The sequence below is a fragment of the Rhinolophus hipposideros genome (assembly GCF_964194185.1).
Source record: "Rhinolophus hipposideros genome assembly, chromosome: 15".
NCBI classification, from domain to species: domain Eukaryota; kingdom Metazoa; phylum Chordata; class Mammalia; order Chiroptera; family Rhinolophidae; genus Rhinolophus; species Rhinolophus hipposideros.
In genome coordinates, this window is record NC_138061.1 from 39,466,976 (window position 1) to 39,494,645 (window position 27,670).

General features: G+C 37.1%; 1 protein-coding gene across 4 annotated transcripts in view; it reads left to right on the forward strand.

Annotated features, from left to right (window-relative positions):
* The window catches only part of BICC1 (BicC family RNA binding protein 1), a 247,473-nt gene that overhangs the window by 195,866 nt on the left and 23,937 nt on the right, over positions 1-27,670 (forward strand). For all 4 annotated transcript variants that reach the window (XM_081073590.1, XM_081073592.1, XM_081073593.1 and 1 more), the window contains exons 4-14: positions 13,581-13,660; positions 15,432-15,590; positions 16,865-16,918; positions 17,759-17,953; positions 18,179-18,430; positions 20,465-20,596; positions 22,660-22,846; positions 24,729-24,890; positions 25,655-25,851; positions 25,990-26,122; positions 26,653-26,809. In XM_081073590.1, coding sequence (XP_080929716.1) covers positions 13,581-13,660; positions 15,432-15,590; positions 16,865-16,918; positions 17,759-17,953; positions 18,179-18,430; positions 20,465-20,596; positions 22,660-22,846; positions 24,729-24,890; positions 25,655-25,851; positions 25,990-26,122; positions 26,653-26,809 — 1,708 coding nt within the window. The remainder of the gene's footprint in view (positions 1-13,580; positions 13,661-15,431; positions 15,591-16,864; positions 16,919-17,758; positions 17,954-18,178; positions 18,431-20,464; positions 20,597-22,659; positions 22,847-24,728; positions 24,891-25,654; positions 25,852-25,989; positions 26,123-26,652; positions 26,810-27,670) is intronic.

The window sequence follows — 27,670 nt, forward strand, 5'->3', positions numbered from 1 at the left end:
AGGAAATAATTTTTGACAGCTAACGTTTGCTTTTTGATAAAGCAGTACACTTTCTGTCACTAAAAATGTGGCAGTCTAGAGGACAGTTTGGGAAGATTGTTATATATATGGAACAAAGCATCCTGGGAGTGGAAAGTTTTAAAATCTGTGGTCACTTACACAGCTCAGACTGTGCTGTCATTTTCGCTGTAGTTGAACTTTGTAGAATGTGCCTGGCCCAACGTGGGCATTCGGTGAACCTTGATGAAAGAAGGGAAAGAAGACTAGAACTCTGTTCCATTCCAGGTCTGAAGTTCTTTGATATTCAAATTCTAGGAGTTATTCTGAAACAAGATGTCATATCATCTGTTGAATAAATGTCTATTTCTGTAGCAGAATGATAAAATTTCTAGGACTTCTACTCTAATAAAATATAGTTTGTTGTTTTTTTTATAAAAGAAAGTTAAACAACTTGATTCAATAGTGACTTCCCTCACAGACTTTGTATTCTTTCTGTTTGTTACTGTATTCTTCTGTGTCTCTTATAATGACTGAAAGAAAGTAATGAAGCACATAAATTTGGCATTATCTTATTGTTTAGCATTCATGTTTAAATATAACTGCTGAAGTCATATTCAAAAAAAGTTGACCAGATCTGAATAGAAGATAAATATCAGCCTATAGTAATGCCAAACACAGTGAATCCTTGAAGTATTTTAAAATATGCTCTCTTAGTGTCTTTATAACATTCCATTCTACTTAGACAAAGACTTCTGAAACTTTCTAGCCCTTTTGAGAATCTATAGAACCATTCAGAAAATTGTACCATTGCATATGTACACCGTCTTTGAATGTGATGATAGGCAGGTTCACAGGCCTCACATCAGAATCCATAGACCTCCTCCCGCCCCAGTAAGAAACCCTGGTTTATAGAAAACCCACTTTTGTAGATTTGAAGTTGGCACAAAACAGATACGCGTCTATAGCATTTAAAACTGTGGGATTTTTTTTTTTTGGATGTAACATACAAATGCCTTTAGAGGTAAAAGTTGTATGTAAGCCAAGAAAATATTAAAGAAATTTAAAAATGCTGCTGAATCCACACATATTTCTCAAAGGTCCTATAAACATTACAACACATTTATCAGGGAACATCTGAAGGTGCCAAGATACTTCCAGTAACGTACCAGAATAAACATGATTATATGATGAAAATGCATTTTCATAGCCTGTGGGGGCCGGGTGGGGAGGCAAAGAGAAAGAGGGGGTTGAAGGGGGAGGAAGTAAAGGAGGAAGGAAGAAGGGTGAGAGAGGAGAGAAAATAAAGAGACTGCATTATGGTTAAACTGCATTATGGTTCTCTACTGTGGTTGTGAAATTGACTTGTGCTGAACAATAAGAAGAAATCAATCTTTTCAACCAAGTGTCTGCAAAGACCTAAGCAATATTATTCTTAACCTGTAAAGGCATGGAGTCTGCCCCCTAAAAGCTTCTTTTTGTGGAGAAAAGAGACAGCACAAATATTGAATATAGGGTTCTCCACTTCACCACCACCCTTGCACACTTTTTCATTAAGGTAAGACAAGGAATTGGTGGAAGAGGTGTTGTATCAGTCTTGGCCTGACAGAAAACAGAATTAACTTCAAAAGATTTAAATAAACTCTAACGAAGGAACTACTAACAGTAGACAGGGTGAAGGGATGAGCAAATAGTTATTACTAGACCATGAGGCATAAAAACTGGCCATAGTTGGAAACCATTATCACCCAAAGGTGGAAGGACAAGGACAGCCCCATGAAAAGCAGACTGTGGCAAGAAGGTACTGGTTGGAATTGGGTCATGGAGCCCTGCAGCTACCAGCAGAGATGCTCCAGCTTCCTGGGCACAAAGCAGGGCCGAATGAAAGACAAGAGACTATCTCTGGAGCAGGGGCCCGTGGAACATATCGAGTTCTTACTGGGACTTCTCTGCTCAGGAGATAAATAAGTCGCTGTTGCCATCCTGGTGAAGTTCTTGTCATGAGGGCACTGTCCTTTGAGGTTATTATTTACCGACATCAATGGGTGGTTTAATCACACTCTGAGAATGATACATCAATAATGCTTTTCTTAATGTCCTTACTTGGGGGGACATTAGAACATTCTTTTAAGAAAGAGCCCTGTACCTCCACTACTAGGCTTGCTCTTGTTTCCATTTATTTTGGAAACGATGAAGAAAAAGAGAAATGGGGCCATGAATGTTTGAAAGAGTTTCATGAGTAGTTAGTGGTGGCCATAAACATATGGCCTTCACCAACTATTTGGACTCTGTTCCAACTGTGTCTTTCAACTGCAGCTAACCCCATCATTATGTATTTTTGCTCCAGTTTCACTGCAAAGTCTGTGTTCAGAGCCAAAGTATGTTGATAAAATATTAAAGAGCGATGGCACAACAAATAGAAAGAGCCGAAGTTCAGAAACTGCATGGCAAAAAGCCTGTCATGGAATTGTAGATGAGAAAGAAGGAACTTTGCTAATTGAGAAAGCGCTGTTGTCATTATCGTTAACATTTTTAAAGGTCTTAATTTGTAAGGGGATTCTTGAAACATTGTGCTCTGGAAACAAGGCATTCGGACTGAAATACATTTTGTTTTCAAGTACAAGGATGTAATTCATGCAAATTGATCTCAGACTGTTACAGATAATCTTCTTTTAGGGGGCAAGTGTTTTTTTCCACATTATGAATGTATACGTTTCATGGTAGGAACTATAGAAGAGCTTGAAGCATAAAATAAAATAAAATAAAATAAAAATTATCTGTGATCCTGTAACGTAGAAATAATCGCTGGTAATTGGTTGTTTTCCTTTTTATTTGGCTAAATATGTGTGTATCCTTAAAATGAAATTATGATATTGTGATTCTTCATTAATATTTCCAAAATGCTCTCCAGACATGTTACACCAACTTTTATTTCCATCAAGAGTATGTTAGTTTGTCTAGTTATATCCTTGTGAGCCGTATATGTAATTAAAAAAAAAAATCTTTCCCCATTTTATAAATAAAAAATGATTAGTAAGGTTGAACTTTATTCATGTTTATATACTTGGGGTGCCAAAAAATGTATACACATGACTTGTATTCATCTTTTGTTATCGTATATATTATTACAATTTTAATACAGTTTTTTTTCTGTTCTTAAAATGTGTACACATTTTTTTGGCACCCTTTGTATTTATTGATCATTTTTCTATTGAATTATTTATCCATGTGTTTTTCCCATTTTTCTCATGGGACAATTAGTGTTTTTTTTCTTCTTGGTTTATAGGACTTTGTATAGAAACAACTTTAAGAATATCAACTTTCTTGTTAGAAAGGATAGGACTAATTGGTCACCCTTATCAGGTGATGGTCATTTTCTGTGATTTTTGGTGAGAAGCTCCTGCCTTCTTGCTCTCAGAAGAAAACCAAGTTTTAAAATACCGAACTCTCAAATTTTTTATTATTTAAGATAATTAAGCAGGGGTATTACCTTTAGATAAATATTTGGTGAATCCTGATTTAGAAGTTGTTAGGCTTTAAGGTAACTTTAAATATTTTTATTGAGAAAAATAAAGGACATTTTGAAGTTATTTGATACTTTATATTTTCCTCCCAAAAGATATAAAACTCTTAGAAGTAAGAGATTAAGACCTTTGGTTCCTACTTACTCCTGTTACCAAAAAAGTATGAGCGAAACAAATAATATCCAGTTGGAGGCAAGGATATTAGTTTCCAGTATTATGTGTGGCTGCATAAAAAACTACTAACAGCTTTTTAGCTAGTCCATAAAAATTGGGAGTAAGAATCGGCATTTTCCAAATAATTTTCTTTAAGGTTCATTTACCTAGTATTAGGTACTTTTAATTGTTGTGAAAATTACTTTCTTGAGATCATAAACAAACTTAAACAAATCTTTAACACCCAGAGTTATATGAATCCGTAGTTAATTGCTCTTCAGTACAATCTGTAAAACTTTCTCACGAGATCTTACTATAAGGTGGAGAGTTTTAATGCCAGTCTCTAGGTGCTAAGTTATTTTTAGAACTGAATTCCTAAAAGTTTTGTTGTTTCTTACATACACCCTTAATTGTGCCTCAAATATCTTCAAAAGACAGAATTTCTGGTTTTTAATTTCTTAGTAGGCCGGAAATAAAACAAAGAGATCATATATGTGGTACGATGTGGTCAAGTCTTCATTTACAGGACTTTCCTTGTCTAATGTGTGTGAACTCTTAAACCATGGTTGCTTTTCTGTAATGGCAACCAGCAGTGGTGTGTTACGATGTCTCACAAATAGTCCAAGCTGTTGTAAAAAGGAACAATCTGCCCTGGCCACAGAGTCCATGCTCCGGTTTTAGACCCGAGGCAATACCACTGGGAGTTGCCATCTACACTGTGAACATCAGTCTTCCTTGGAGAGAGAAGGAAGATTAGTCACTTCTGGCTCCTAGAAATTCTTGCATAACATGCTGCTATCTCAGTGCAGTTTCCTGAGGATGCTTTATGCTGGCACATGCCTCCATCCCCACCTCATGCTCCCTCCTTTGTCAAACGGACCATTGTGTATAGGTTTGCAACTCCAGTTCCATTCCAGAGGGCCTGTATTCAGTTTAGCTCTTTTAACTGCTCCTTCCTCATCCTGGGTCCTTGCATTATTACTTTTGTCATGCCTTGTGGCTTGGGCTTTGTTCCCAATGTCACAAGAGTTGTTTATCTGTAGCTCATACATATGTGAACGTTCTCCCTCGCATTAACCTAGCACTGCCCATGCTTTGTGTAGAATTGTTATAAACAAACCATTCAGATGACTCCAGATTTCCTCCTGGCAGTTAATTTTCTTTCCTCCCCACTTCCCAGAATCCTCTTCCTTATCTCTGGAATATAGACTCTGATGCCAAAAGGCTTCAAGAAACAGCATTAGGCTTTGTGTTTTTAACTTTCTTTATCCACCCTCCATGTTCCAAAGCTATATTTCTCTTGTGCTTTGGATTTTTTTCTGCCCCCCTTCTACCTGAGCAGCAACTCTGCGATTATGCCCGGAGTGTAGTTTACACTGCATAAGATAAGGTGGTTTATAAGATAAGGTAGTTTACCCTTTTCCAATTCGCACACTCCTTAAATACATCTGTTCTTGATTATTTCATCTGCTACGCCTTGAATTTGCTTAGTACTTTGTTTGCATTTCGTTGTTCTTCTCTGAGCTTATTTCTAGGCTTTTGCTGAGTCCCTATAACTCTGTTTCTGATTAAATAAACAGCTTTGATAAGGCACCTAAAAAATCAGAACAAAGAAGAGGCCTGTGCCAGATTTACTTCTTCCTTCTCTTCTGCCTTATTTCCTCCTACAGTTGAGACATCAGGAGAGAATAATTATAATAGCTTATTATCATTGTGTTTTGAACTCTTATTGATGATTAAGTTGGAAAGGATGGTATTCTATCAGCAAAAGCTCTTGTGGATCTGCTAGCTTACCTTTGAAGTTTCTCAAGCTGAGAGCTCTTTTCTACCTAATTGATAAAGGGTCCATGGGCTCCATCCTTGTGTGTGAGCGCACCCGGTTATTTCATTTAGCAAGAACATCCCCGACCTGTTCATTACCATAGTGATGAGCGCACCCTGTCTCCAGTCATTGTCAAATCGTTGACCTGGAAAACATCTTGACGAACTTGCCATACTTTCTGTCTTTGGATTTGCCCATGTCACTCATGCCACTCTTATGTCAAGAGTACTCTTAACTCTGTTGAGTGTTAGGTTTCATTCTGCCAAATGGAATTTTGATTAGAAGTTATCTCAGGGCATCATGGTATGTGAACTATTGTGATTACCAATGGAAATATTGTTTTGAATTTAAAATATACAGAGGGTGCCAAAACAATGTATACACATTTTAAGAAAGGAGGAAAAAAACTATTAAAATTGTACTACTCAATATATACAAATAACAAAAGATGAATACAAGTCATGTTTGACTTTTGCAATTGCAAGAGGTGCTCAGAGTGGTTACCATCAGCTTTCAGACACCTCTGATTACGGCGAACTACTGCTTGAGCAACGCTGACCAAAGTGTCCACTTGTATACATTTTTTTGGCACTCCCGGTATTTGTTTTGGCACTTCTCATTGTCCGTTTCCCTGCTCTTCTAGTTAACTAGTAAGAAGATTAATATTTTCTGTTTTAAAGGTAAATAAGGATGATTTTATGCCTTCTCCTAAAGCAACATAGTTTAAGGAATGCCTAAAACAGGTGGACTTGTTTTTTTCTTGATCCCAATAGTAATATCTGATGTGTTAGGGCTGCTCACCAACATTTTGCCTTCAATACTTAGAGCTTGGGGTCTTCCACTGCCTCTCCAAATATATTTCTTGCCCTTTTATTCTAACTCCATTTATTGGAATTCTTCTTGTCAAACAGCATTCCTTGAAAGAATCTGGATTCTATATTACTGGCTATAAAATAAGCTGAAAGTGCATCGGTCTCCTGTCATTCTGTTTTGTTCTTTTAAAGTCATTTTTAGTCATGTTTAATGAGTCAGTTCAGGTTTCTCTATTTCTTGATAAAGTATATGCCTTCACTTAAAAATGTGATATTGGTATGTAATTTTTTTTTTACATTAAAGTCTATTGGGGTGACAATTGTTAGTAAAGTTACATAGATTTCAGGTGTACAATTCTGTATTGCATCATCTATAAATCCCATTGTGTGTTCCACCCAGAGTCAGTTCTCTTTCCATCACCATATATTGGATCCCTTTTACCCTCATCTACCACTCCCCCCCACCCTTGCCCTCTGGTAATCACTAAACTATTATCTGTGTCTATGAGTTTTTGTTTCTTCATTTGTTTGTCGTGTTCTTTTGTTGTTTTCAGTTTTATATACCCCATGTCAGTGAAATCATATTGTTCTTGACTTTTCTTGACTTATTTCGCTCAGCATAATAATCTCAAGATCCATCCATGTTGTCGCAAATGGTACTATTTCATCTTTTCTTATGGCTAAATAGTATTCCATTGCGTATATATGCCACAACTTCTTTATCCATTCATCTATCGAAGGACACTTTGGTTGTTTCCATGTCTTGGCCACCGTAAATAAAGCTGCAATGAACATTGGAGCACATATGTCTTTATGGTATGTTATTTGACCCATGTAACATTTTTGTTTATAAAGGACAGTCTGTTTCTCAAGAGGTCAGAGGGAAACTCTTTTGTTTCACAGGAAAACACAGGCCATGGCCAGTTGACTATGAGTTGAATTAACTTTTGCTAATCAGCAAAGTGACTTGCCAGCCTAAAGGAAAAGTGATAAAAAAAAAAAAAAGCAGACGTGTTGGATGGTATCAGTTTTGAAGTGTGACATGGCTCAAATAGGGTTTGATGTAGAATGCCATCTCCCTTTGGGGTCGTCACTGCATTTGTTTTGGGCCTGCAAGCACATTACTCAGGAAATGACAGTGGGGTGAGCACTGGATTTCATCTCCTCTGATACAGAATTACACATTTGTAGAACATATGAAACAAAAGGAAAGGCCAAGCTGCCATCTCTGAAGCCAGTTGTGGCTCCATCACCAGGTTTCAGAGGCTAATTTTCCTCAGCTCAGAAGCAGGTTGCTATTTCAGACCCATTTGTGTTTACTGCCTGCATCTTAAGTTCTTGGCAACATTTTAGTTTGTGATACCTTTGATGAGCTATTTATTGTGAGATATCAAAACATTGAAAATAAAGTTGCTTTTGGCGTTAGTTTTATTTAAGAACCTTATAGTACTTCTTTACATTAAAGAAATTTAAATTTATAAGTATAACAATGATGGGACCAAACTCCCTTAGTTTTTTTTCTTCTTTTTTGAGGAAACTGTACTCCAGAGATTCAGAGACTTTTCCACGGTAACAAAGCTTCTTTATGGCTGAATTGGGAATCAGAACTTATTATCATGACTGTGGGATCTACATATTTTCCCCACCACATGAAGGGAATCTGTAGCCTGTTGCAGAGTCAAAGTCGTTAAAATTTAACAGTCTATGGCGGGCTTTTCCTAGCCTATCCCTGTGTGATCCAAGTCAACCAGTGACCTGGACATGTCTGGGGCTTTTTCTGAGACTGATGCATATTGGCTGTTTGACAGAATCCTTACCCTAGAGCCACAGTCTTCCTTATATAAAAAATGTGGCCATTTCTGCCGTGGAACTACTTGTCAACTGTGGATGCAGGGAATTTCAGAGGAGGTTCGAGATGCTTCTCTGCCTGTTAACACTGACCATTCCCAGGAATGTTGATGGACCCTGCCCAGGCCCCATCCATGTCCTTCTTGGTTAGACAGTTTTAAAGTCTACGACTCATTAGAAGGAACTTGAAATAAAAGTGAAAAGAGCTCCCAGGCAGGAGAAAGTGAGTTCTGTGCCCGGTCTCTTCTTATGGATTTAAGGCCAGTTTGACAGTTTTGTTTGCATACGTAAAATGTACCAAAGCCTTCCTGATTTTAGTTCGTGATGTAGAACTTATCTCCATAAACAAAAATGCAACTCTAATAGGATATCTTTTATTCGGGGGCATTGTGGGTGGGAAGAGTGGGGTTAAGTCAAACAAGGAATTTTCTGTTGTTTTCTTTCTCCAACAGAACATGCTGAGAACGAAAGCATTACTTTGAATTTTGGGGGTTGGATCTTTCCTTTCACAGCAATCAGTCATGGATTCAGGAAAGTAGCTACAAACAGATCACTGGTGAAACACTGATGGCTTAAATTCCTCATGTGTCAATAGCACATGGCTTTCTGTAGCATAATAAATACAATGAAATGGCTGACATGAGTATTTTCTATAGATTTTGCCGTGGGACAGAATGAGATGGGAAGGAGGTTTAAGCTTGAGGAGAGAAGGAAAAAGCAATAAAACATCCACTAATGTTTCCAGGAATGGAGATGTTTCCAAGGATGGAAAACTAGAGAGCGGAAACCAGGGTACCAAGAGATCATCTTGTAAAGATATAACTAAATTTCACTTAAGGTCATGTAATCATCCCAACTCTTTTAAGCATTTATTTTTACTGAAAATAAGGTTTTTAGCATGTGTTCTTATGAAAACAGTTGTTGCCTTATCAAGTCCTTATGAATATATGCAAGTCAGAAAGATCTGTGTGCTCAATATACACATATAAAGTACCAGTTTCATACCCATGTCCATACAGCTTCATATTACTTATTGAAGGTTGGATCATCATCCGGTTGTCTTCTCTTCCATAGGATGACACCAGAGAGTTGGAGCAGATTGGTGGGACAGGAATCTAAAAATCTGATTGAATATCTGACAATTCTCTGTATTTTTACAACAGTACTAAGATCAGAATATTTGAAGTTAAAACTGTTTTGGGAAGTGCAGTACATGGGGTCACCTTGGATATGAGGTTTAGACTCTTCTCACAGATTTCCATCTCTTTAGCCTTTTCCCCAAATAGGGGAGCTGTCAATCCATTCAACAAGAGTTTATTGAGTATCTGCTACTTGTTTTGCCCTGTGAAAGTTACAAAACTAAGACAATCACTGTATTCAGGGAGTGTGAGGGTTGATTATAATCAGTAAGTATTATTTTTAGAGCAAATGTCTCTCAGAACTTTTATGCCCAAATTGGAATCGTCTTTCAAAGCAGTTAGTTTGGGGGGAGAAACTACATACACTTATTCTCTCTTTCTCTACCACCTTCCAACAGTCTCCATAGCTGACATTTTCCTTGTTTTTATGTTTATTCATATGGTTAATACTTGGGTGTTTCTTTTCTCCATCAAGTATTTTCAGAATTGGTCTGGATGTAACCTGAGTCTCTTGTGGTACCACATGGACAAGCTTGAACTGTAAACTGTAGCATTCAGAAAGCAGAGAACTGTATTTCAGAATTTGGAATGAGCACATGAAGTTCAATCTGGAGCTCATATCCTTTATTTTTTTATTTATTTATTTTTTTAATTTTGGAATTTTCCTTTTAATGCTTTTGAAAACCTGGTTGACCATGAGTATCTGAAACAGCAGGTAACTGAAACCACAGATAAGGGGGCACTATTGCATGTAAATCACAGTCTGAACAGTCTACAGTAGTTTATGTAACACGGAGCAACCTTATTGGAGCTCATATCCTTTAAACAAGGGCAAAAGAGGGGCTGAAAATACAATCCTTCTAGCCAACTTAGCTATCTAAACCAGAGTTTTGTCATGTTTGTTTTTCTCTGTACTTGTGAAACTTGATTATTTCAAAAACCATTTCCCAAACAAGTGCGGATTTGAGTCCTAGAGACAGTTTGCTGTTACATGTTGGTGACTGTATGTTGTGGGTGTGTCTCTATTTGTGTCCATTTATACTTTTAATTTAAATTTTGGATCACTAGATGGTGCTATTTCACTTTGAAATAGAATGTGTTTTCTATTGAGGCTTTTCCTTTCTGTTTTCTTTATTGTTCTATTTATGCTGAGATGGTAGGAAAGCAAATTCTATCTTAAATTGGGTCTGAGGTTTCCTGTCCCTCTACAGATGCCTAGGAATTTTAATGTGATTATCCAGCCTGTAAAGTAATAGGTTTTCAGATTATCATACCACTCAATACTTACTGTTAATTTATTTTGTGAGAAAATGCACTATTTTTCCTGTAGAAGCATTTTATGTTGTATATACTTGATCCATACATAAGAGACTACAGTTATATGTGTACTATGTGGTTTAATAAGCTCTGTCCTATATGTGATGCAAAAATTACTTGGGAAACCAACAAAATGCTGATTACTGGGCCCTAGAGACCCAGGAACCTATAGTTAGCTAGTTGAAGTCTGATGCAGGCATGTTTTGATCCTGTACAGGTTAGATCCAGGTTCTAATCATGTACAGATGTGTGCACGTTCAGTAGAGATGAACACCACAGTCAGCCTACAGTAATTCAAACTACAGCGGAAGAGAGTTGAGACCAGAATTTTGAATGTAGGACAGCTCTTTATGTAAATGTTGCCTAGAGCAGTTATAATGGATTTAATAAGAATTATTGAAGAAAATGGTTTGTTGGTTTACATAAGTATGTTAAAGCTGGCTAAAGACTTACAGAGAAAAGGCCTCCTGTTAGGAGGCATGAAGGAGCAAGCAGTGTGAACAAGACACCCGAACGCCTTACAGTGGAGGCTCTCACAGCTTGTTGGACATTCATTTTGCCCTGCTTGTAGGCCCCTTGCCTTATAATACCTGTCACTTAGACATTTTAGAAAGTCTCAACCACTCTTCAAGTCTTTGATCCTCAGATGTCCCTTTGACAGGGCTAATGTCTGAGGGGGGATTAAAGAACAAAATAAGGAAGAGTGCCCAAGGCCAAGAGCAGTCACCTGGAGACAGTCTGGGGAGAGGGAGAAGGAGGGGGGCTGGAGGTGGAGGCACTGACTCACTGTAAGCACAGCTGCTGGGATGTTGCCTCAGGAGGTCAGGTGCATTCCTGAACTTTGAAGCTATTGCTCCATCCTTGTCCCAAGAGAGGGTGGCTTTAGAGAATGGTTTCCTCCGCCCCATTCTTCTTTCATCTCTCTCTCTCTCTCTCTCTCTCTCTCTCTCTCTCTCTCTCTCTCTCCTTTTCTTCTTATTCCTCTTCTTCTCTCGCTCCCTCCCTGCCCCCTTCCCTTCCTCTCTCCACCCCCTCACCTCTCTCTCTCTCTCTCTCTCTCTCTCTCTCTCTCTCTCTCGTTCTCTCTCTCTCTCTCTCTCTCTCTCTTTTTCAATTGTTCAGTTGCACCTGACAAATATGCTCATCAGAACATTGATTTTTTTAAATGGACTGTGAGATGGGGATGGGTGAAACCCAATATGAGGGAAACATATGTAACTTGATAAAATCCTCACCAGGTAACTAGCTTCTTACCCTAGATAATTGATGGTTTAGGATTCAGCAGAACTGCTTGTTAATAGTGAGAGGTGCTCAGCAAACATTTGCTGACTCTGTGGCCGACCTGGGGTGAAGTACAGTGTATGAAGGACTCAACGAAGAAGGCAGTCAGTAAGATTGTCATTAGTAATCATTGTGATGATGGTGATGACGATCAATCATAAATTATCTCTGTTATGCAGCTTTACCACTAAAGTAAGTGGCATACAACTTTTGGCTTACCCCAGAATGGTCTTACTCTTGGTCAGGCTGACCTATGCGGTAACAGAACATGTAGCTTGCTGGGGAGATGTGAAAACCTGATTAAAGAAAGAACTGCAGAAGCACATCCCCACCCTGGAGCTTTGGCTTTGACTTTGCCTCCACTGGAAGATTCCAACTGCCTCGCCTCCTTTAAGCCTTTCTCAATAAGCCCTAAAGCCCTTACCCCCTTCCCATAGCTGGTACTCCTGATCCTTCTGTCCTCTTTTCTTTCATAACAGTTATGTTCTAATATACTAGGTTATTTATTTGATTCACGTTTGTTTCCCTGCACAAGACTGTAAACTCCATGTGGACAGGAGTCTTTTTTCTTCCCTGACAAATCCCCCAGCCCTTAGAACAGGGCCCTGGTACATAGTAGAGGTTCAGAAACTATTTGCTGAATGAATGAATGATTTTCTACATAAAATTCTGTGGCAGTAATAAACAATAGACATAACATATATTAGTCACTTAATACTAATTTTACATAAATACTAAATATTCCTGAATGAAGATTAAGGGTTTTTTTTCTATTAAACTTGACCTATAAGAATATCTTATAAATTAAGTTAATCACATAGTTGAAAGTATGGATCCAGAGTTGGAAGACATTGGATTATAGTGAACAAGCCGCTGAGTGGTTTTCTGGGGCAAATTACCAAACTGCTCTGTACCTTAGTTTCCTCTGTAAACAACCTCACAAAGAAAACTGTGGAGTAGATTGAGTTAATGCACTTAAAGCATTAGAATAGCGCCTATAATATAGCAAGAGATCAAATAATAAATTGAATATATAGACTCCTCACCTGTTTAAAAAATTGTGCGCTATGGGTACAAGACTTATTGACTTCATAAGGTATATAAATGTCTAATTACTATGTTGTACACCTAAAACTAATATAATATTGTATGTCAACTGTAATTGAAAAATTAATTTAAAAAAAGATCTTGTTGTCGTAATGTAAGAGTCAGATTGTGGAGGGCCACTCACAAGAGAGAGACAGGATTTGAAGAAGTGATTACAATAGTTTGGGTGAGAGGTGGTGAAGGTCTTAACTAACTAAGGTTTAAAATCAGATCTACTGTTAGTACAGTGATACAAAGATGTTTTCTTTTTTGCAATCGATTGGCGAAAATATAAAACTATACATTTGTAAGCATATTTTAAAAATGAAAAGTTTACATATTCAAAAATCAATAAAAATAATTATATGATATACTTATTTTGAAATTAAATTTAAAATGAAATGATTTAACCAGTTTTCAGAGGAACTATGCCGTGGATGAATGCAGTTTAGGTATTTTTCATATTCCTGTCTTTATTACAATAATAACACAGAATGAATCAAATATTGAATTTATTATGGAATCTCTTATATCGTAACATAAATTTTTAAAACAGAGTTTGGGGGTTTCACGTGCACCCTTTGTGTTTGATTTCTTATAGATCCCCATATTAAGGTTTCTGGAAAGAAAGAAGATGTTAAGGAAGCCAAGGAAATGATCATGTCTGTCTTAGACACAAAAGTAAGTGAATGTTAAGGACACTCAGATGTCAGAACTTTGTCTCTGCAGGGGCTACTTCATGCTGTTATGAAAGAACCATTTGGAGAAGAAAAAACAGAAGAAAGTAATGGTGGGTTTTAAAATAAGCACCTGTGATTCTTCAATGGCTGTAAAGTTCTATTTAAAATCTAAATGGGTTCTCTCATGCTGGGTAATCGAATAATATTGTATAATTTACATATGTATGTATTTACATGCCATCTTCAGAAATAGACATTGAGTCTGATTAGTATAGGGCAAGTAAGTAATAAAGATTGTAATAATTAGCATAGTTGTTTTTATGATGCCAATAGAAAACCAAAATTGTCTTCTGTGTGGCTCTGTATGTGTGTGGCGTGAAATCTGACTTTCTCTTGTACATTTTCTTTCTCTGCAAGTATGTATAGAGAGTTAATATGGAAATTTAAATATCTAAAAATGTGTACTCATCTGTGAGAATCTACTTTAATAAATACTTTAAATCACTTACTATGTGCCAGGCACTTTCTTAGCATTTCACAAATATTAATTTGTTTAATCCTCATACCTTACTCAACACAGAGATGTTAGGGATTTTCCCCAGGATCCAGTATCTGACAAATGGGGAGGGGGGATTTAAATTCAGGCTGTCTGGTTCTTAACCACTATGTTTTGTCACCTGGTATTTCATGGAAATGGTTTCTGACCTCTTCCTCCATTTTTTAAAAATCTTTTCTCGTTCTTTTTTGTTGTTTTATTTTTAAGAATTATTTGCCTAATACTTCTTATATTTAAGAATTATCAAATATTTCAGAATTTTTTTCCAGAAAAGAATGTCTTTTTCCTGTTTTTGAAATGTTAAACTAAAAGAACTGAGTTTAAAAATCTAAGTATTTAATGGATATGTTTAAAATTTAAGAATTCAGAAGATGTAAAACTACTGATATTTTTAACACCTTGTTGTCTTTTGACTTTTTAATTTTGCTTTCTAAGGACTGAAGAATTTCAGTATCAATCTCGTAAATGAGAAAGATTTCGTGGTTATAAGTTTATAACACTAAACTTCCCCAAATTAAATACAGTTATCCTTGTATGACCATAATTATCCATTATGTCTTGGAATTTTACATTTTGCTTTGCTACAACTAATCTCATACTTTGTATTGGTTTACTTAAGCCACTTTACTGTTAGAAATCTATGCTTTGTGATCTCAGGTCCTCATTCTTCTTCCTATCAGCAAGAATAGTAGATCTACTTCGTAAAGTTTGACATACCATAATATAGCAATTGTGAAAACACTTGTAAATACTTCTTTATTCAGTTTTGAGATTTATTTTTATTTCTAGTTTTCTATCATCTTAGTTCTGCAGTTCCACTAGCATGTATATAGTCAGTTTTGTAGTGTGTTTTCATCTGTTTTTAGTTATTTGAATTAAATGTTTCATGAATAATGTCTATTAAAGAAAAAAATGAGTAATTTATTGGTAATTGTAGCTGATTTTATTTAAAGGCTGGTTTCCAAAAAATTATCTTAGTAAGGAGTGTATCTATTTCTTCTGACAAATTTGTCTTAAAATATTTCTTTTTTTGTTTTTATATCCAAAGAGAAATAGATTGAAATGGAACATCTGTAGATTAAGATCTTATTGAAAAATCTGTACAGTCTCCCACTGGCTCATTTTTTGTTAATATTATTCCCTATCAGGAAAGTGTTGTAGGGAGTGGGTCCTTCCTTTTTCATGCCTCAAGAAATAACACATTATTTCCACCTAGAGCAATCGGGTCACCTTGAAGATGGACGTTTCCCATACAGAACATTCTCATGTAATCGGCAAAGGTGGCAACAATATTAAAAAAGTTATGGAAGAAACAGGATGCCACATCCACTTTCCAGATTCCAACAGGAATAACCAAGCAGAAAAAAGCAACCAGGTGCTGAGTCTTTTCACATGAACTTTTATGGGACAAATTACAGAATTAGTTTTGTTGTATGCACATCTGTTTTGGGGAGATGAGTGCAACACAAGTAATCATGGAGACGGCATGTAGTATATAGATTGTACGACCCGCCCCCCTGCCACAAGAAGATCGAAAGTGCTCTGGTTTTTTGAAAAGAAGAGTTGTAGGTGGGCCTGAAACTCTTGATTTCTCAGTGGTTGGTAGAAGAGAAGAGAGGAAGTGATGGCCATGTACAATGAAGTCCCTAAGGCAAGGCTCAGCGAATCTATGAACTAGGAGAGGACCTGAACACTTGCCTCGGCCAAGCGACACCGGTGGGGTTCTGTCTGCAGCATCCCACCAGTGGTCCTGAGGCGGTACCACGGCACCTTCTGAGGGGCAATCCATGCGTGCCGTGTTCCTCACATTGACTGAATTATGTCTCTCTTTAGTTCATACACATTTTTCCTAGTTCTTATGGTTGGCAACAAATCACCTCACCTATCCACATGACAGCGTTTCCAGTACTCGAAGAACAGATATTATTTGTGTTATTTGGAAGTTTTTTCTCTCTCAGCTAATCACAATACTAGAAACTGTCGGCCACAAAGATAAATAAAATAGTCTTTTCTCTATGGGGACTAATGTGATAGTGGGACACACTCACAAAGAACTGGATCACAGGTCATGGTAGAAAGCAAGGGCAGTGTTCACAATATAACTAGGATGGCGTAGGCACATGCTCGAGACCACTGTCCTGGAGCCCCACATCCTGACCCTCATGCCGAGATTAATTCTTTAGCTGATGGAGCCTGAAAGTCCAGGGGATGCCAGCAGAGGGCTGGAGGTGGGTGTTAGAGGAACAATTTTTTACCAACCAGCTCCCATGGAGTTCATCCAGCAGTATCATTGTGTATCGACATGCATCTAGTCTGCAAGGAGTTTAAACAAAAGGGAGAAAAATGCAGTGAACAAATGAAATTATAAAGGAGGCAGGATGACTCACTGGGGCTGTGAAGTTTCAGGACTTCCAGGGGATAATGTAGATCAATTGACACAGATTACCTGAGGAGCTCATTAAAATGCAATTTTTGATTAAGCACGTCTAGGTTGCTGCCCGAGATCCTTCATTTTTAACAAGCTTACAGATAGTGCCCATGCTATCTCTTCCTGGAGGGCACTTTGAGTAGGCAAGGGGTAGATAACTGGAAAAGCAGATGTGTGTTCAATGAAAAGGAATTTAACTCTGTATTTCCTTATTTTTGCAGGTATCTATAGCAGGACAACCGGCAGGAGTAGAATCTGCCCGAGTTAGAATTCGGGTAACTATTTATTACTTTAGTACCATAAATCATTGTCGGCAACATTTTCATTACAGGGCGTTCATTACAGTCACGTCCATTATGGAGGAAATAGTGACAAAAGTCGGTTTAAGACATTAAAAATGTCTTTAAAGACTTTCTGGATTTTACCTGACTGAGTTTCTCGGGTGATTTTGAAATGATCCAAAAGAGCATGGGGCAGAAGGTGAAGGGATTAGAAAGTACAAATTAGTAGCTACAATATTGCCACGGGGATATGAGAGACAGTTGTTGTAAAGATGTTGTAGGGTGTCAGCCGGGCACTTGTCATATTAGAGACCACTTCATGGATGGTGTAGATGCCTGATCACTGCACTGTACACCTGAGGCTGAATAGTATTGAATGTCAACTATAATTATATATATATATATGTATATATATATATATGTATATATATATATATATATATATATATATATATGGTCACGGGATGTGGAGAACAGCATAGGGAATAAAGTCAATGGACTGTAACAGCTATGTACGATGTCAGAGGGGTAGTAGATTGGGGAAGGGGGGCTATCACTTTGTGAGGGGAGTAAATGTCTAATTATTACATTGTTTTGTACACTTGAAACTAAAAGAAAAAGAAACGCCTGAGGAAAATGCCACAGGTAGTTAAAGTTACAAACTTTGAGGTTTCATAAAAGGATCCTGTCATTTAAGAAACGAAGCTTCTGTTTATAATCAAAGCAATTTATGTTTTAAAATTCCATCGTTAGTAAAGAATGAATGAATTATACATATTTCTAAGTGTATCATGATGTAACTGTCTGCCTTGGGTTCTCATAATTTCACTTTAGGAGCTGCTTCCTTTGGTGCTGATGTTTGAGTTACCGATTGCTGGAATTCTTCAGCCAGTTCCCGATCCTAATTCCCCCTCCATCCAGCACATATCACAAACATACAACATTTCAGTGTCATTTAAACAGCGTTCCCGAATGTATGGTGCTACTGTGATAGTACGAGGGTCTCAGAATAACACTAGTGCTGTGAAGGTAAGAGATTGAGATAATTTCGAACCTCGTCCATGTACAAATCATTCATGTTTTCTTTTTAAAGGAATTTCCACTAATTTGTTTGCCAGAATTTTCCCTTGTATTACATTCTGGCTTATAGAATGTGGTGTGTTTTTCCATAGTTGTTAGAAGTGCACTGGACTCTTTCCCTGTGTGTGGACAGTTATTTTATAGGATTATTTCTCTCCCACCCTTTTCTCCTAGGAAGGAACTGCCATGCTGTTGGAACATCTTGCCGGGAGCTTGGCATCTGCAATTCCCGTGAGCACACAACTAGATATCGCAGCTCAACATCATCTCTTTATGATGGGTCGAAATGGAAGCAACATCAAACATATCATGCAGAGAACGGGTGCTCAGATCCACTTTCCTGATCCCAGTAACCCACAAAAGAAATCCACCGTCTACCTCCAGGGCACCATTGAGTCTGTCTGTCTTGCAAGGCAATATCTCATGGTAAGTTTAGTGAAATTAGCGTTATAATATATTTTTTTATCTCTTTGGGCACAGTGCATATTGCTGCACATACCATACTAACGTATTTATGAAATCACTTTGGAAGCCTGGTCAAATAAGAAAATAAAGGAATAAGGTAGCTAGTGCCTCACAGGCCCAATTTCATTACATAGGTGAATAATTTCCTTGCAGGATTATTATTATTTTATTATTATTATTATTATTATTTTAAACTTAGACGAAACAAAGTGGTTCAAATGAAATAATTGACTGTATTTTGTGGAAGGTGATTATTTTCATAAGACATATATTAGTTCGCAGTTTTCATTTAATGAAGAAAGTCTGTTTAAACAGAAAACTAAAAATACCTTTTAAATATTACCCTCCAAGACATAAATTTTGGTAGCATAAAACATTTGAACGTTTCATAAATCTCTGACAAAATTTAAAAAATGCTGTCTAAGTCATGAATTCGAGTGTCATGCACTGAAGAAAAATAGCAGAATTAATATAATTCAGTACTACTTCCAGTTTATAATTTGAAATACTTCTTCCTATATTCATTTAAAACCCCAGTGTGTAGGTTGATACATAGTTACAAAATGGATTGACATAATGTGGACTCACAAATATTTTTATTAGAAACACCATTGTATTCTCCTGTTCAGAATATGACCTTTAGTGACATTTGAATCGGTAAGCTCCAGGTATGGCCATCACTATTATTAACTTGCAGAATTCGTTTTTGAGAAACATTTACAAAATCCAACTTTGTATTGTTGACTCCATTCCTCTGACAGAAGAGAACTTGTTATAATTAATAAGGTGTATCATATATAACTTCAGGAAATCTATTTTGTGAATTATTTTTTTAATTCAAGTTCACTTTATCAGGCTATTTTTGATATACTACTAATCAGATGGCATATTCATATCCAAACATTATTATGCTTATTCATATTTTTTCTGCTCTTCAAGTTCTTTAGATATTATTTTGAGTTCAGTCAACTTTTTCAAGCATTCTTCACAGTTATGAAGTCATAGACATATTTTGCCCATACCTGCCAAAAATATAGGTGGGCATGAGAGATATTATTGTACAATATTAAAAGAAGTGAGGGACAGAGGGATAAATTAAAAGGCTTTAACCTATATTTTAAATACCATCACCTTTCTATAGCCATGTTCTTACAGAAATGACTTTTATCCACAAGAAAAATGGAACATAGTAATTTCATTTTAACTCTAATATGTTTCATGATAACTTCTCCTGATACTTATGTACAAAACCCATCTGTCAATAGGCTAACACTGAGTATCCTGTGCATCAGAAAATGTATGTGATGTGGCTCCTATACTCAGTAGATTAGGGGTCAGGAGGAAAGCATCAGAAAAAGAAAATAAATACTAAACTCTGTAGTGCTAACCTCTGCGAAAGAAAGGAGGTAAGGTTTGAGCTGCATCAGAAGAGAAGTAGCACTTGGGTTGGTGAAGAAGTCTTTTGATGAGTTAAGATGCTGATACAAAGAATCTGTTTAAAAGATAGTCAAGAGGCTGGTCTAGTCTGGAAGAAGGGACAGACATAGAGACCTGTGATTGCACAAGCAAAGCCAGGTGAAAATGTGAAGATCTTTAAGTGCTCGTACAGGTTTAGATTTCATTCAGGAGACAATAAAAGCCACCATTCAGTCTTTGAGGAGGGCATAAGATGAGTACCCTGGATATGGTTGCAAATCTTGTTTCTGTCATCACTAACAAAACTGAAGTCAGAGGATAGAGGAATTTTCCCAGATGCAGAATGAGTAAAAAATTCAGGGCCAAAAATAGAAACTTAAGACACATAATTTTGTCACCCAAAAAATGGTTTCTGCCACCAGCCCTCTGAGCTATGTGTAGATATATACTTTAGCTTTAATACTTTGGTTTACTGTTTAGATCTGTAAAATGCTGCATTATTTGTAGGCATGTTAAATTATTGGGTGCTTAAATGAGTGACTATTTACCTCCTACAATTTTTATTGTGACATTTCCTAGGGTTGTCTTCCTCTTGTGTTGATGTTTGATATGAAGGAAGAAATTGAAGTTGATCCACAATTTATTGCTCAGTTGATGGAACAGCTTGATGTCTTCATTAGTATTAAACCAAAGCCAAAACAGCCGAGCAAGGTTGGTTCAGAGTTTGGACCCGGAGAACCATGTATTATATCACATTCTGTTTTATTTGCATATAAGTATGTATTTGCATACTCAAGGAAGTAAATATCCTGTATGGCATGTCATTATATATTATATTTAGCTATTTTATACAAGTATAAATTTGTAACAACATTCATTATTGATCATCATTTTCTTTATATGTGTGCTGAGTTTGGAGTTCATTTTTAGTGACCATTATTTTTCTATATATATAGAAAAAATTATATATATATATATGTATATATATATATATACACGAAGGAAAGGGAAAACATTTTTAATCAATTTGCATCTAATTATTAAGCTACCAGAGTTGATAAGACAAACGTGTTATATATGTATATGTACATATCCAGTACAATTCAAAAAATATTTAGTTTATGTATTATTTGGCAGCCACTGTGCTAGCCCTGGAAATTTAACGAATAAGTGTCCATTCTCTTTATTAATGAATACTTTTAGTAATAAATTATACCCAGTTCAGCCTGCTTAGATCCTCTTCCCTAAGGTGTTGCAAAATTTCAGTATTTACATATATTGTAGCAGTTTAATGGGATAACTGATGATATTAAGTGCCAGTGAGAATTTGAGGAAAGAGGAATGTTCCTACATTAATATTGCATAAACGGGCACAACCACTTTGAAGAGCAATTTGGGAATATCTGATCACACTGAAAATACCCTACCCCCAGCAATTCTGCTTCTAGTTATACACTCTGAAGAAACCTTTGTACCAGAAGTCGAAGGAAAAGAATGAGGTTTAGTAATAAAAGCAAGTTGCATATTTTTATTATAGTAGGTGAAATACCAAACAGCTATGCCTTCTATTTTTTAAATTTCTAAACCACAAATCTTATATGTATGCATAATGGTATATGTATAATATATTTCATACATTTTTGTATATATGTAAGTAATGTATTCGGTGTACAGCTTTAAAAAAACAAAAACAATCATGCCTTCTTCCAAAGAAAACTTGAAAGGAAAAGGAGTATTGATTCTAAGTGAACTTGGTATAATGAGCTTAAAGTTAGAGAAGAGGACATTCATTTCACGTGTTGTGAAGCTTCATGCTTGACTAATTTGAGTTGACTGGAGTCGCTGTAGATACCAGGACAAAAAGATAAAGACAGAATAGACTTCTGAGGACTTGTGCATATAACATGGACAGACACAAGAAGGATTCCTGGAGTTCAGTAGCAAACGAGCATAAGTCGGGGGACAATAGATTGTAAGTGAGAATTCGGAAGCCTTGTAGCATCGCAGGCCATTTAATTCTGCCTCGCTGGCCGCCATGCTTACTGCTGCTTTAACTGGATTCTCAGCCACAAATTTTCTTTATTGTTCATTGGAGGCTTTCCCCCTTGGGTTCACATTTCCAATTTTCTAGATGAGTCCATTGAGGGAAAAAAAAAGATTTATTGTTTAGAAATTTATTTTATGATAAGCTTTGCCATAGATATGTCATCAATGAGGAATAGAGGTATGTCAAGGTCTATTAGTTAACTAGTAGACCATAAATGTCAAACGTAAGTGACTATTATTTTGTAGTCTATGTACTGTCTGGAGACAAGTTTGATTTGTTTTGTGAAAAAGAGATCAAGGGGGAAAAGCTTTAAAGTAAAGACAAGACAATGTAAATGACAATGGGCTCTAGAGACGGTCTGTTGTTCCAGTCCTCTCGCTGTCCCTCCACAGCTGCACTGTGACCTTGGGTCCATCCCTTAATCTTCACTAAATATGAATAACTTTCTAACCTATAAGGTTTTGGTGGAAATTGGAATATATGTGCAGCTTCCATCACAGTTCTTGGAACACAGGACACACCCAATAAATGGTAACTAACATTTTATGGTTTTGTCCAAAAGGAGGAAGCATAGTAAGTGGTTATAATTTGCAGTTGATTTTAAAACAGCATTAATATAGTCCCTAAGTAGAATTTTTATTACCACATTCATGTCTCACCCACCGCCCCAATTCATTGTAGACTACTTGCATGTCACTTTTTTCTTTCCCATTATGTGTTTTCATAGTCTGTGATTGTGAAAAGTGTTGAGCGCAATGCCTTAAATATGTATGAAGCAAGGAAATGTCTCCTCGGACTTGAAAGCAGTGGGGTTACCATAGCAACCAATCCGTCCCCAGCATCGTGCCCTGCCGGCCTGGCATGTCCCAGCCTGGATATCTTAGCCTCAGCAGGCCTCGGACTCACTGGACTAGGTATAACATTTATTATTATAGCATTTCTCAGTCATTGGGGGATTGATTATCCAGTTCCCTTTCTTTCTCTGGTTTGGGGCTACATTTTAAAGGCTGTGATTTTCCCACTTCAGGCCCTAAAATCAGATGAAAAGCAACAAAACTCTGATAAATCCATTTTGGGGTTTTTTGTTTGTTTGTTAGACTCTATGGATTCCTGTTTCCCAGATTCTTATTCTTTTAGCATAAAAAAATCAAGGTCTGACTTTTATTTTCAGTGGCTGTGTTTGTTCTGCTAAATTAAGAATGCCATTGAGAGTGAAGTCAGCGGCTGAGTATAATTTATGTGTTTGTTCTCTCTTGCATTTGCAATATTGCCATCCGTCCCTAGAGATAAAGATTATCCAGTTTGTGTTTCGAAAAGTAATTGCAAATCTGTATAAGAAGTGGGGAGAGGGGGAGGTGAAAGCATGCAGAACCCCCACTCCCAGGGGCTAAGCCTGCCTCCCGCTAAGACACAAAGGAAATCTAGAGTGTGGCCGGCCACCGAGCTAGGGGAGCAAACAGACCTGTTTTTGTGTCTTAAGGCAGAGAATAGAAAGGTGAAACAACAACATTTCAATGCTTTGGTCCTTTAAGAAAGTCAAGTGAGCCCCGTAATAGTCATGGTGATATTTATTGCCTCATTTATGGATTCCCATCTTACAGGCTGAAGTCAGTTGCTATTTAAACTATGCTAGGTTCACTACTTTCTTGCACATTTTTTTCAGTAGCCTTTATATAAAAAGTTAATGCAATAACCCGAGCAAATCATTCTGCCCCATTCAGTGTTGATTGGAGACAAAAAATAACAGCAGTCTTCAGTTTTTTCCTAATAGCTATTCCTGCTTTAAAAATATATATATATATAACATGTTTAAATAATACAATTAATACTCTAAGCCTTGCCTAGATGTCACTGAAGTAAAGGCAGATTTTTCTCTCTTTCTCCTGGCCCACAATCTCCCAGTGGTGCTTTCCACTGAAGATCTGAACAGCCCTAGTAACACAGCAGTTTATCTGGAAATGTGTCACATAACTTAGGAGGAACTGAGTTCCTTGCTGTACTAGAGAGAAAAGAAGTGAGCAGAGATTCAGTTACTCGAGTTTTAAAACATTTTCACGGCTATGCCTATCCTATACTACTTCATGCTTTAAGTATTCCTGGAAATTTGTATATAAATCCACATTTTACTTCAGGGCATATTTTAAATGCCCAAAGGGAAATCTCATCATTTAAATCAAGCATTAAGTCCTTAAAAACAAGGGAAGAACCAAAAAAAAATAAAAATGATTTTTCCCCTGAGAATAGCTTTCATACACATTGAGATGGAGCACGAAGAAGTCATGTATGTGTTTTGACATAGTATGAAAACTGGGCCAGGGAGCTCGGCCCATCTGCAAATGGGCCAAATGGAGCCATTGTGTTGCAGGAACACATTCCCTCGTTCGCTGCTAATTGTAAGTGGTTTGAAGAGAGTTTGTTTGAAAGCATATGGCAACTGAGTTATTGCAGAGAAATAAAAATGGGTTTCCACTTGAGCAAAATTTTGTTCATTTTGGCTACTGAAATGAATGCAAAGCAGCTGGCGTTAGTCAGTGACCCTGACTGCTTCCTGGTTTGAGTACACACCTGTCTTCCATTTTCCCATCAGCACCTGTCTGTGGATAAACTGGGTCCTGTGTTGGAGTCGTAGCATGCAATATTTCATAGGAATATTTGACAGGAGGTAACCTGTCACTCATTTTATATTTAGAAAATATCAGATTCTACCACTGTGTATTCCGATTGGTGATATTGGTGCCATCTGTTATTGTAAAATCTTGAATTTATGCATACTGACTTTGCATTCCTCTATTACAGGTCTTTTAGGCCCCACCACTTTATCTCTGAACACGTCGACAACCCCGAACTCACTCTTGAATGCTCTTAATAGTTCAGTCAGTCCTTTGCAAAGTCCAAGTTCTGGCGCCCCCAGCCCCACATTATGGGCACCTTCACTTGCTAATACTTCAAGTGCAACAGGTCAGTGTCATTTTAGTACAAAGGCATGTCTTCTGAGGTACTATCCGTTTTTAAATAAAACTTTCTAGTGGTTCCATGTCCTTAGGGAAAACGTTACAGTTCCAAGCGTACTGCAGCCAGACAGAAATCCCCTAACGTGTAAGTTAAAATGATGCACAAGAAAGTTTTTCATAAAAGTGAAATCTCAGATCAGGAAAAAGAGCATGATCTTGGCAAAGGCACATGAAGGTCACTCACCTGGTAACTGGGAAATGGAGGTTCTAGAAGGACAGACTTACTTGGCAGTCATCTGCACACGCTAAATCGAGCTAGCTTCCTCATCCGTGCAGTGAGGAGCTTGCACAAGTATTCTCTAGAGCACGAATGTCCAAACATTTTTCAACGTTTTTTTTACCAAGGGCCATCTGCGGTAAAATACACAAACAGCCGGACCCCTCACTCGAGGTGAAGTACGTATTGCCTCACCTGGTTTATTTAAGTAAACTAAATATATTTTTGGAATTTGCTGTGGGACAATTAAAAATGGATTGCGGGCCGCAGTTTGGATACCCCTGCTCTAGAGTATATTGTCCCATTTTAACATCGTTTTGTAAGAAATGTTCATTAAACCTGTTTGCAGAGAAGTATCAAAATCAAATTCTCTTGTGAATTTGCACCAACAAAAATGATGTGTGTTGTTGTTACTGAAAATAATAAAATAATGCTTGTTGATTCTGAGTTTTTTTCCCCTGTCTAATATCTGTCTTCATGAAATGTTGTTCTAGGTTTTTCTGCCATACCACACCTTATGATCCCACCTACGGCCCAGGCCACGCTAACCAATATTTTGTTGTCTGGAGTGCCCACCTATGGGCACACAGCTCCATCTCCCCCTCCTGGCTTGACTCCTGTTGATGTCCATATCAACAGCATGCAGACAGAAGGCAAAAAAATCTCTGCTTCTTTAAATGGACACGCACAGGTAATGCCCTTCAGTTATAATAAGGTGATCTCTGCTGTTCGTAAGAGATAAGCCACTCGCAGCACTTTTAAACTTTCACCTGAAATGAAATTTAGAATTGTGACCATATCTGTATGTTATTTTCTATTATTATTTCAGTCTCCGAATATAAAATATGGTGCAATATCCACTTCATCACTTGGAGAAAAAGTGCTGAGTGCAAATCACAGTGATCCCTCCAGACAAACAAGTGGATCGGAGCAGGCCTCACCTAAATCAAACCCTGCAGAAGGTATCTATCTTTCCTTCTGAACTTGAGCCTGGTCTGTTACTTGGATAAAGGGGATTGTAGAAATTCTGTGAAGTGATTTCAGATTGCTTTTGCTATGGCTGATCCTGCCTCACGAATGCAGAAAGGCAACATCTTGGATGCATTTCCAAAGAACATGGTGAAAAATCAAAAAGGTTTTTCCTCAGAATCACTTTCCCATTACAGTGGGACTTCTTAAAGTGAATGTAATTGTGTAGCAGGAAAGTATCAGCTTACTAAATACATACATATGTGTGTGTGTGTATGTATAATTTTTTTTTCTAAGTAGATAACTGCTTTTTAGAACACTTTCACACCTAACAATCTTTAAAAAATATGAGGGCTTCTCTTCAAATTTCATCTTGAGTTTTGGAGGCAGCCTGAATTTAAGGTGTTGTCTCTGCAGGTGAAAGCTGTGTCTCCCTAGAGTTGGATTCCGGTTTGTTTCCATCGCAGGTGATTGTTGATGATAAGGTATTGTTTGGAGTTTCACTTTGTTGTCTTCTCCGCAGGTGGTAATGATGCTTTTGTTGAAGTAGGCATGCCTCGAAGTCCTTCCCACTCTGGGAATGCTGGTGACTTGAAGCAGATGATGGGTCCCTCCAAAGTTTCCTGTGCCAAGAGGCAGACAGTAGAACTACTGCATGGCACAAAAAACTCCCACTTACAGTATGTATTTCATATTTAAAAGTCCTTGATCCTTTGAAAGACATTGTATAAGAGGCTGGATTTGTTTTAAGTTAGTGGAACAAAACTGGATTTGGTCAGCAGTTAGTGCTCTTTGATTCAAGTGAGTTTCATCTCATCCATGAGTTTTTTGTTGTGTTTTTTTTTTTGTGTGTGTGTGTGTGTTTTAAGTTCTCTTTATACCTTTTCATTTTTCTTAAATGTTTTTATTGAGATCACACGGGTTTATAACATTATATAAGTTTCAGGTGTGTAACATTATAATTCAACATCTGTATACATTACATCGTGCTTACAACCAAAAGTCTACTTTCCATCTGTCACCATATAATTGACCCCCTTTTCCCATTTTGCCCCCCTGTACGCTGCTTTCCGTCTGGTAATATCGACCTGTTGTCTGCCTCTATGAGTATGTTTTTGTTTTTGTTTTGTTTTTGTTTTTATACAAAAACAAATGACATGGTGAAATGTCAGTGAAATGACATGGTGCTTGTCTTTTTCCATCTGATTTATCTCACTTAGCACAATGCCATCAAGGTCATCCATGTTATCACAAATACCAGTATTTCATCTTTTTTTATGGCTGAGTGGTATTCTGTTTTGGATTTTAGTGATGTTTTTGTGGGTAACAATTTTATTAAGGAATAATATCTGGTCATTTTAACCCTTATTATCTTCTCTATAGTCCGTCTCCTTGTCAGTTGGTTAGGTTTTTTTCTGGGTCCTCTAAACCATTTATATTGCTCTGAAACTTTAACATTCTCTCTGCTTTTCAGTAACCAGCAGGACAATATTTATTCTCTGATTGTTGCTGTCAGATATTTTCCTGCTGTGAATTCTCCT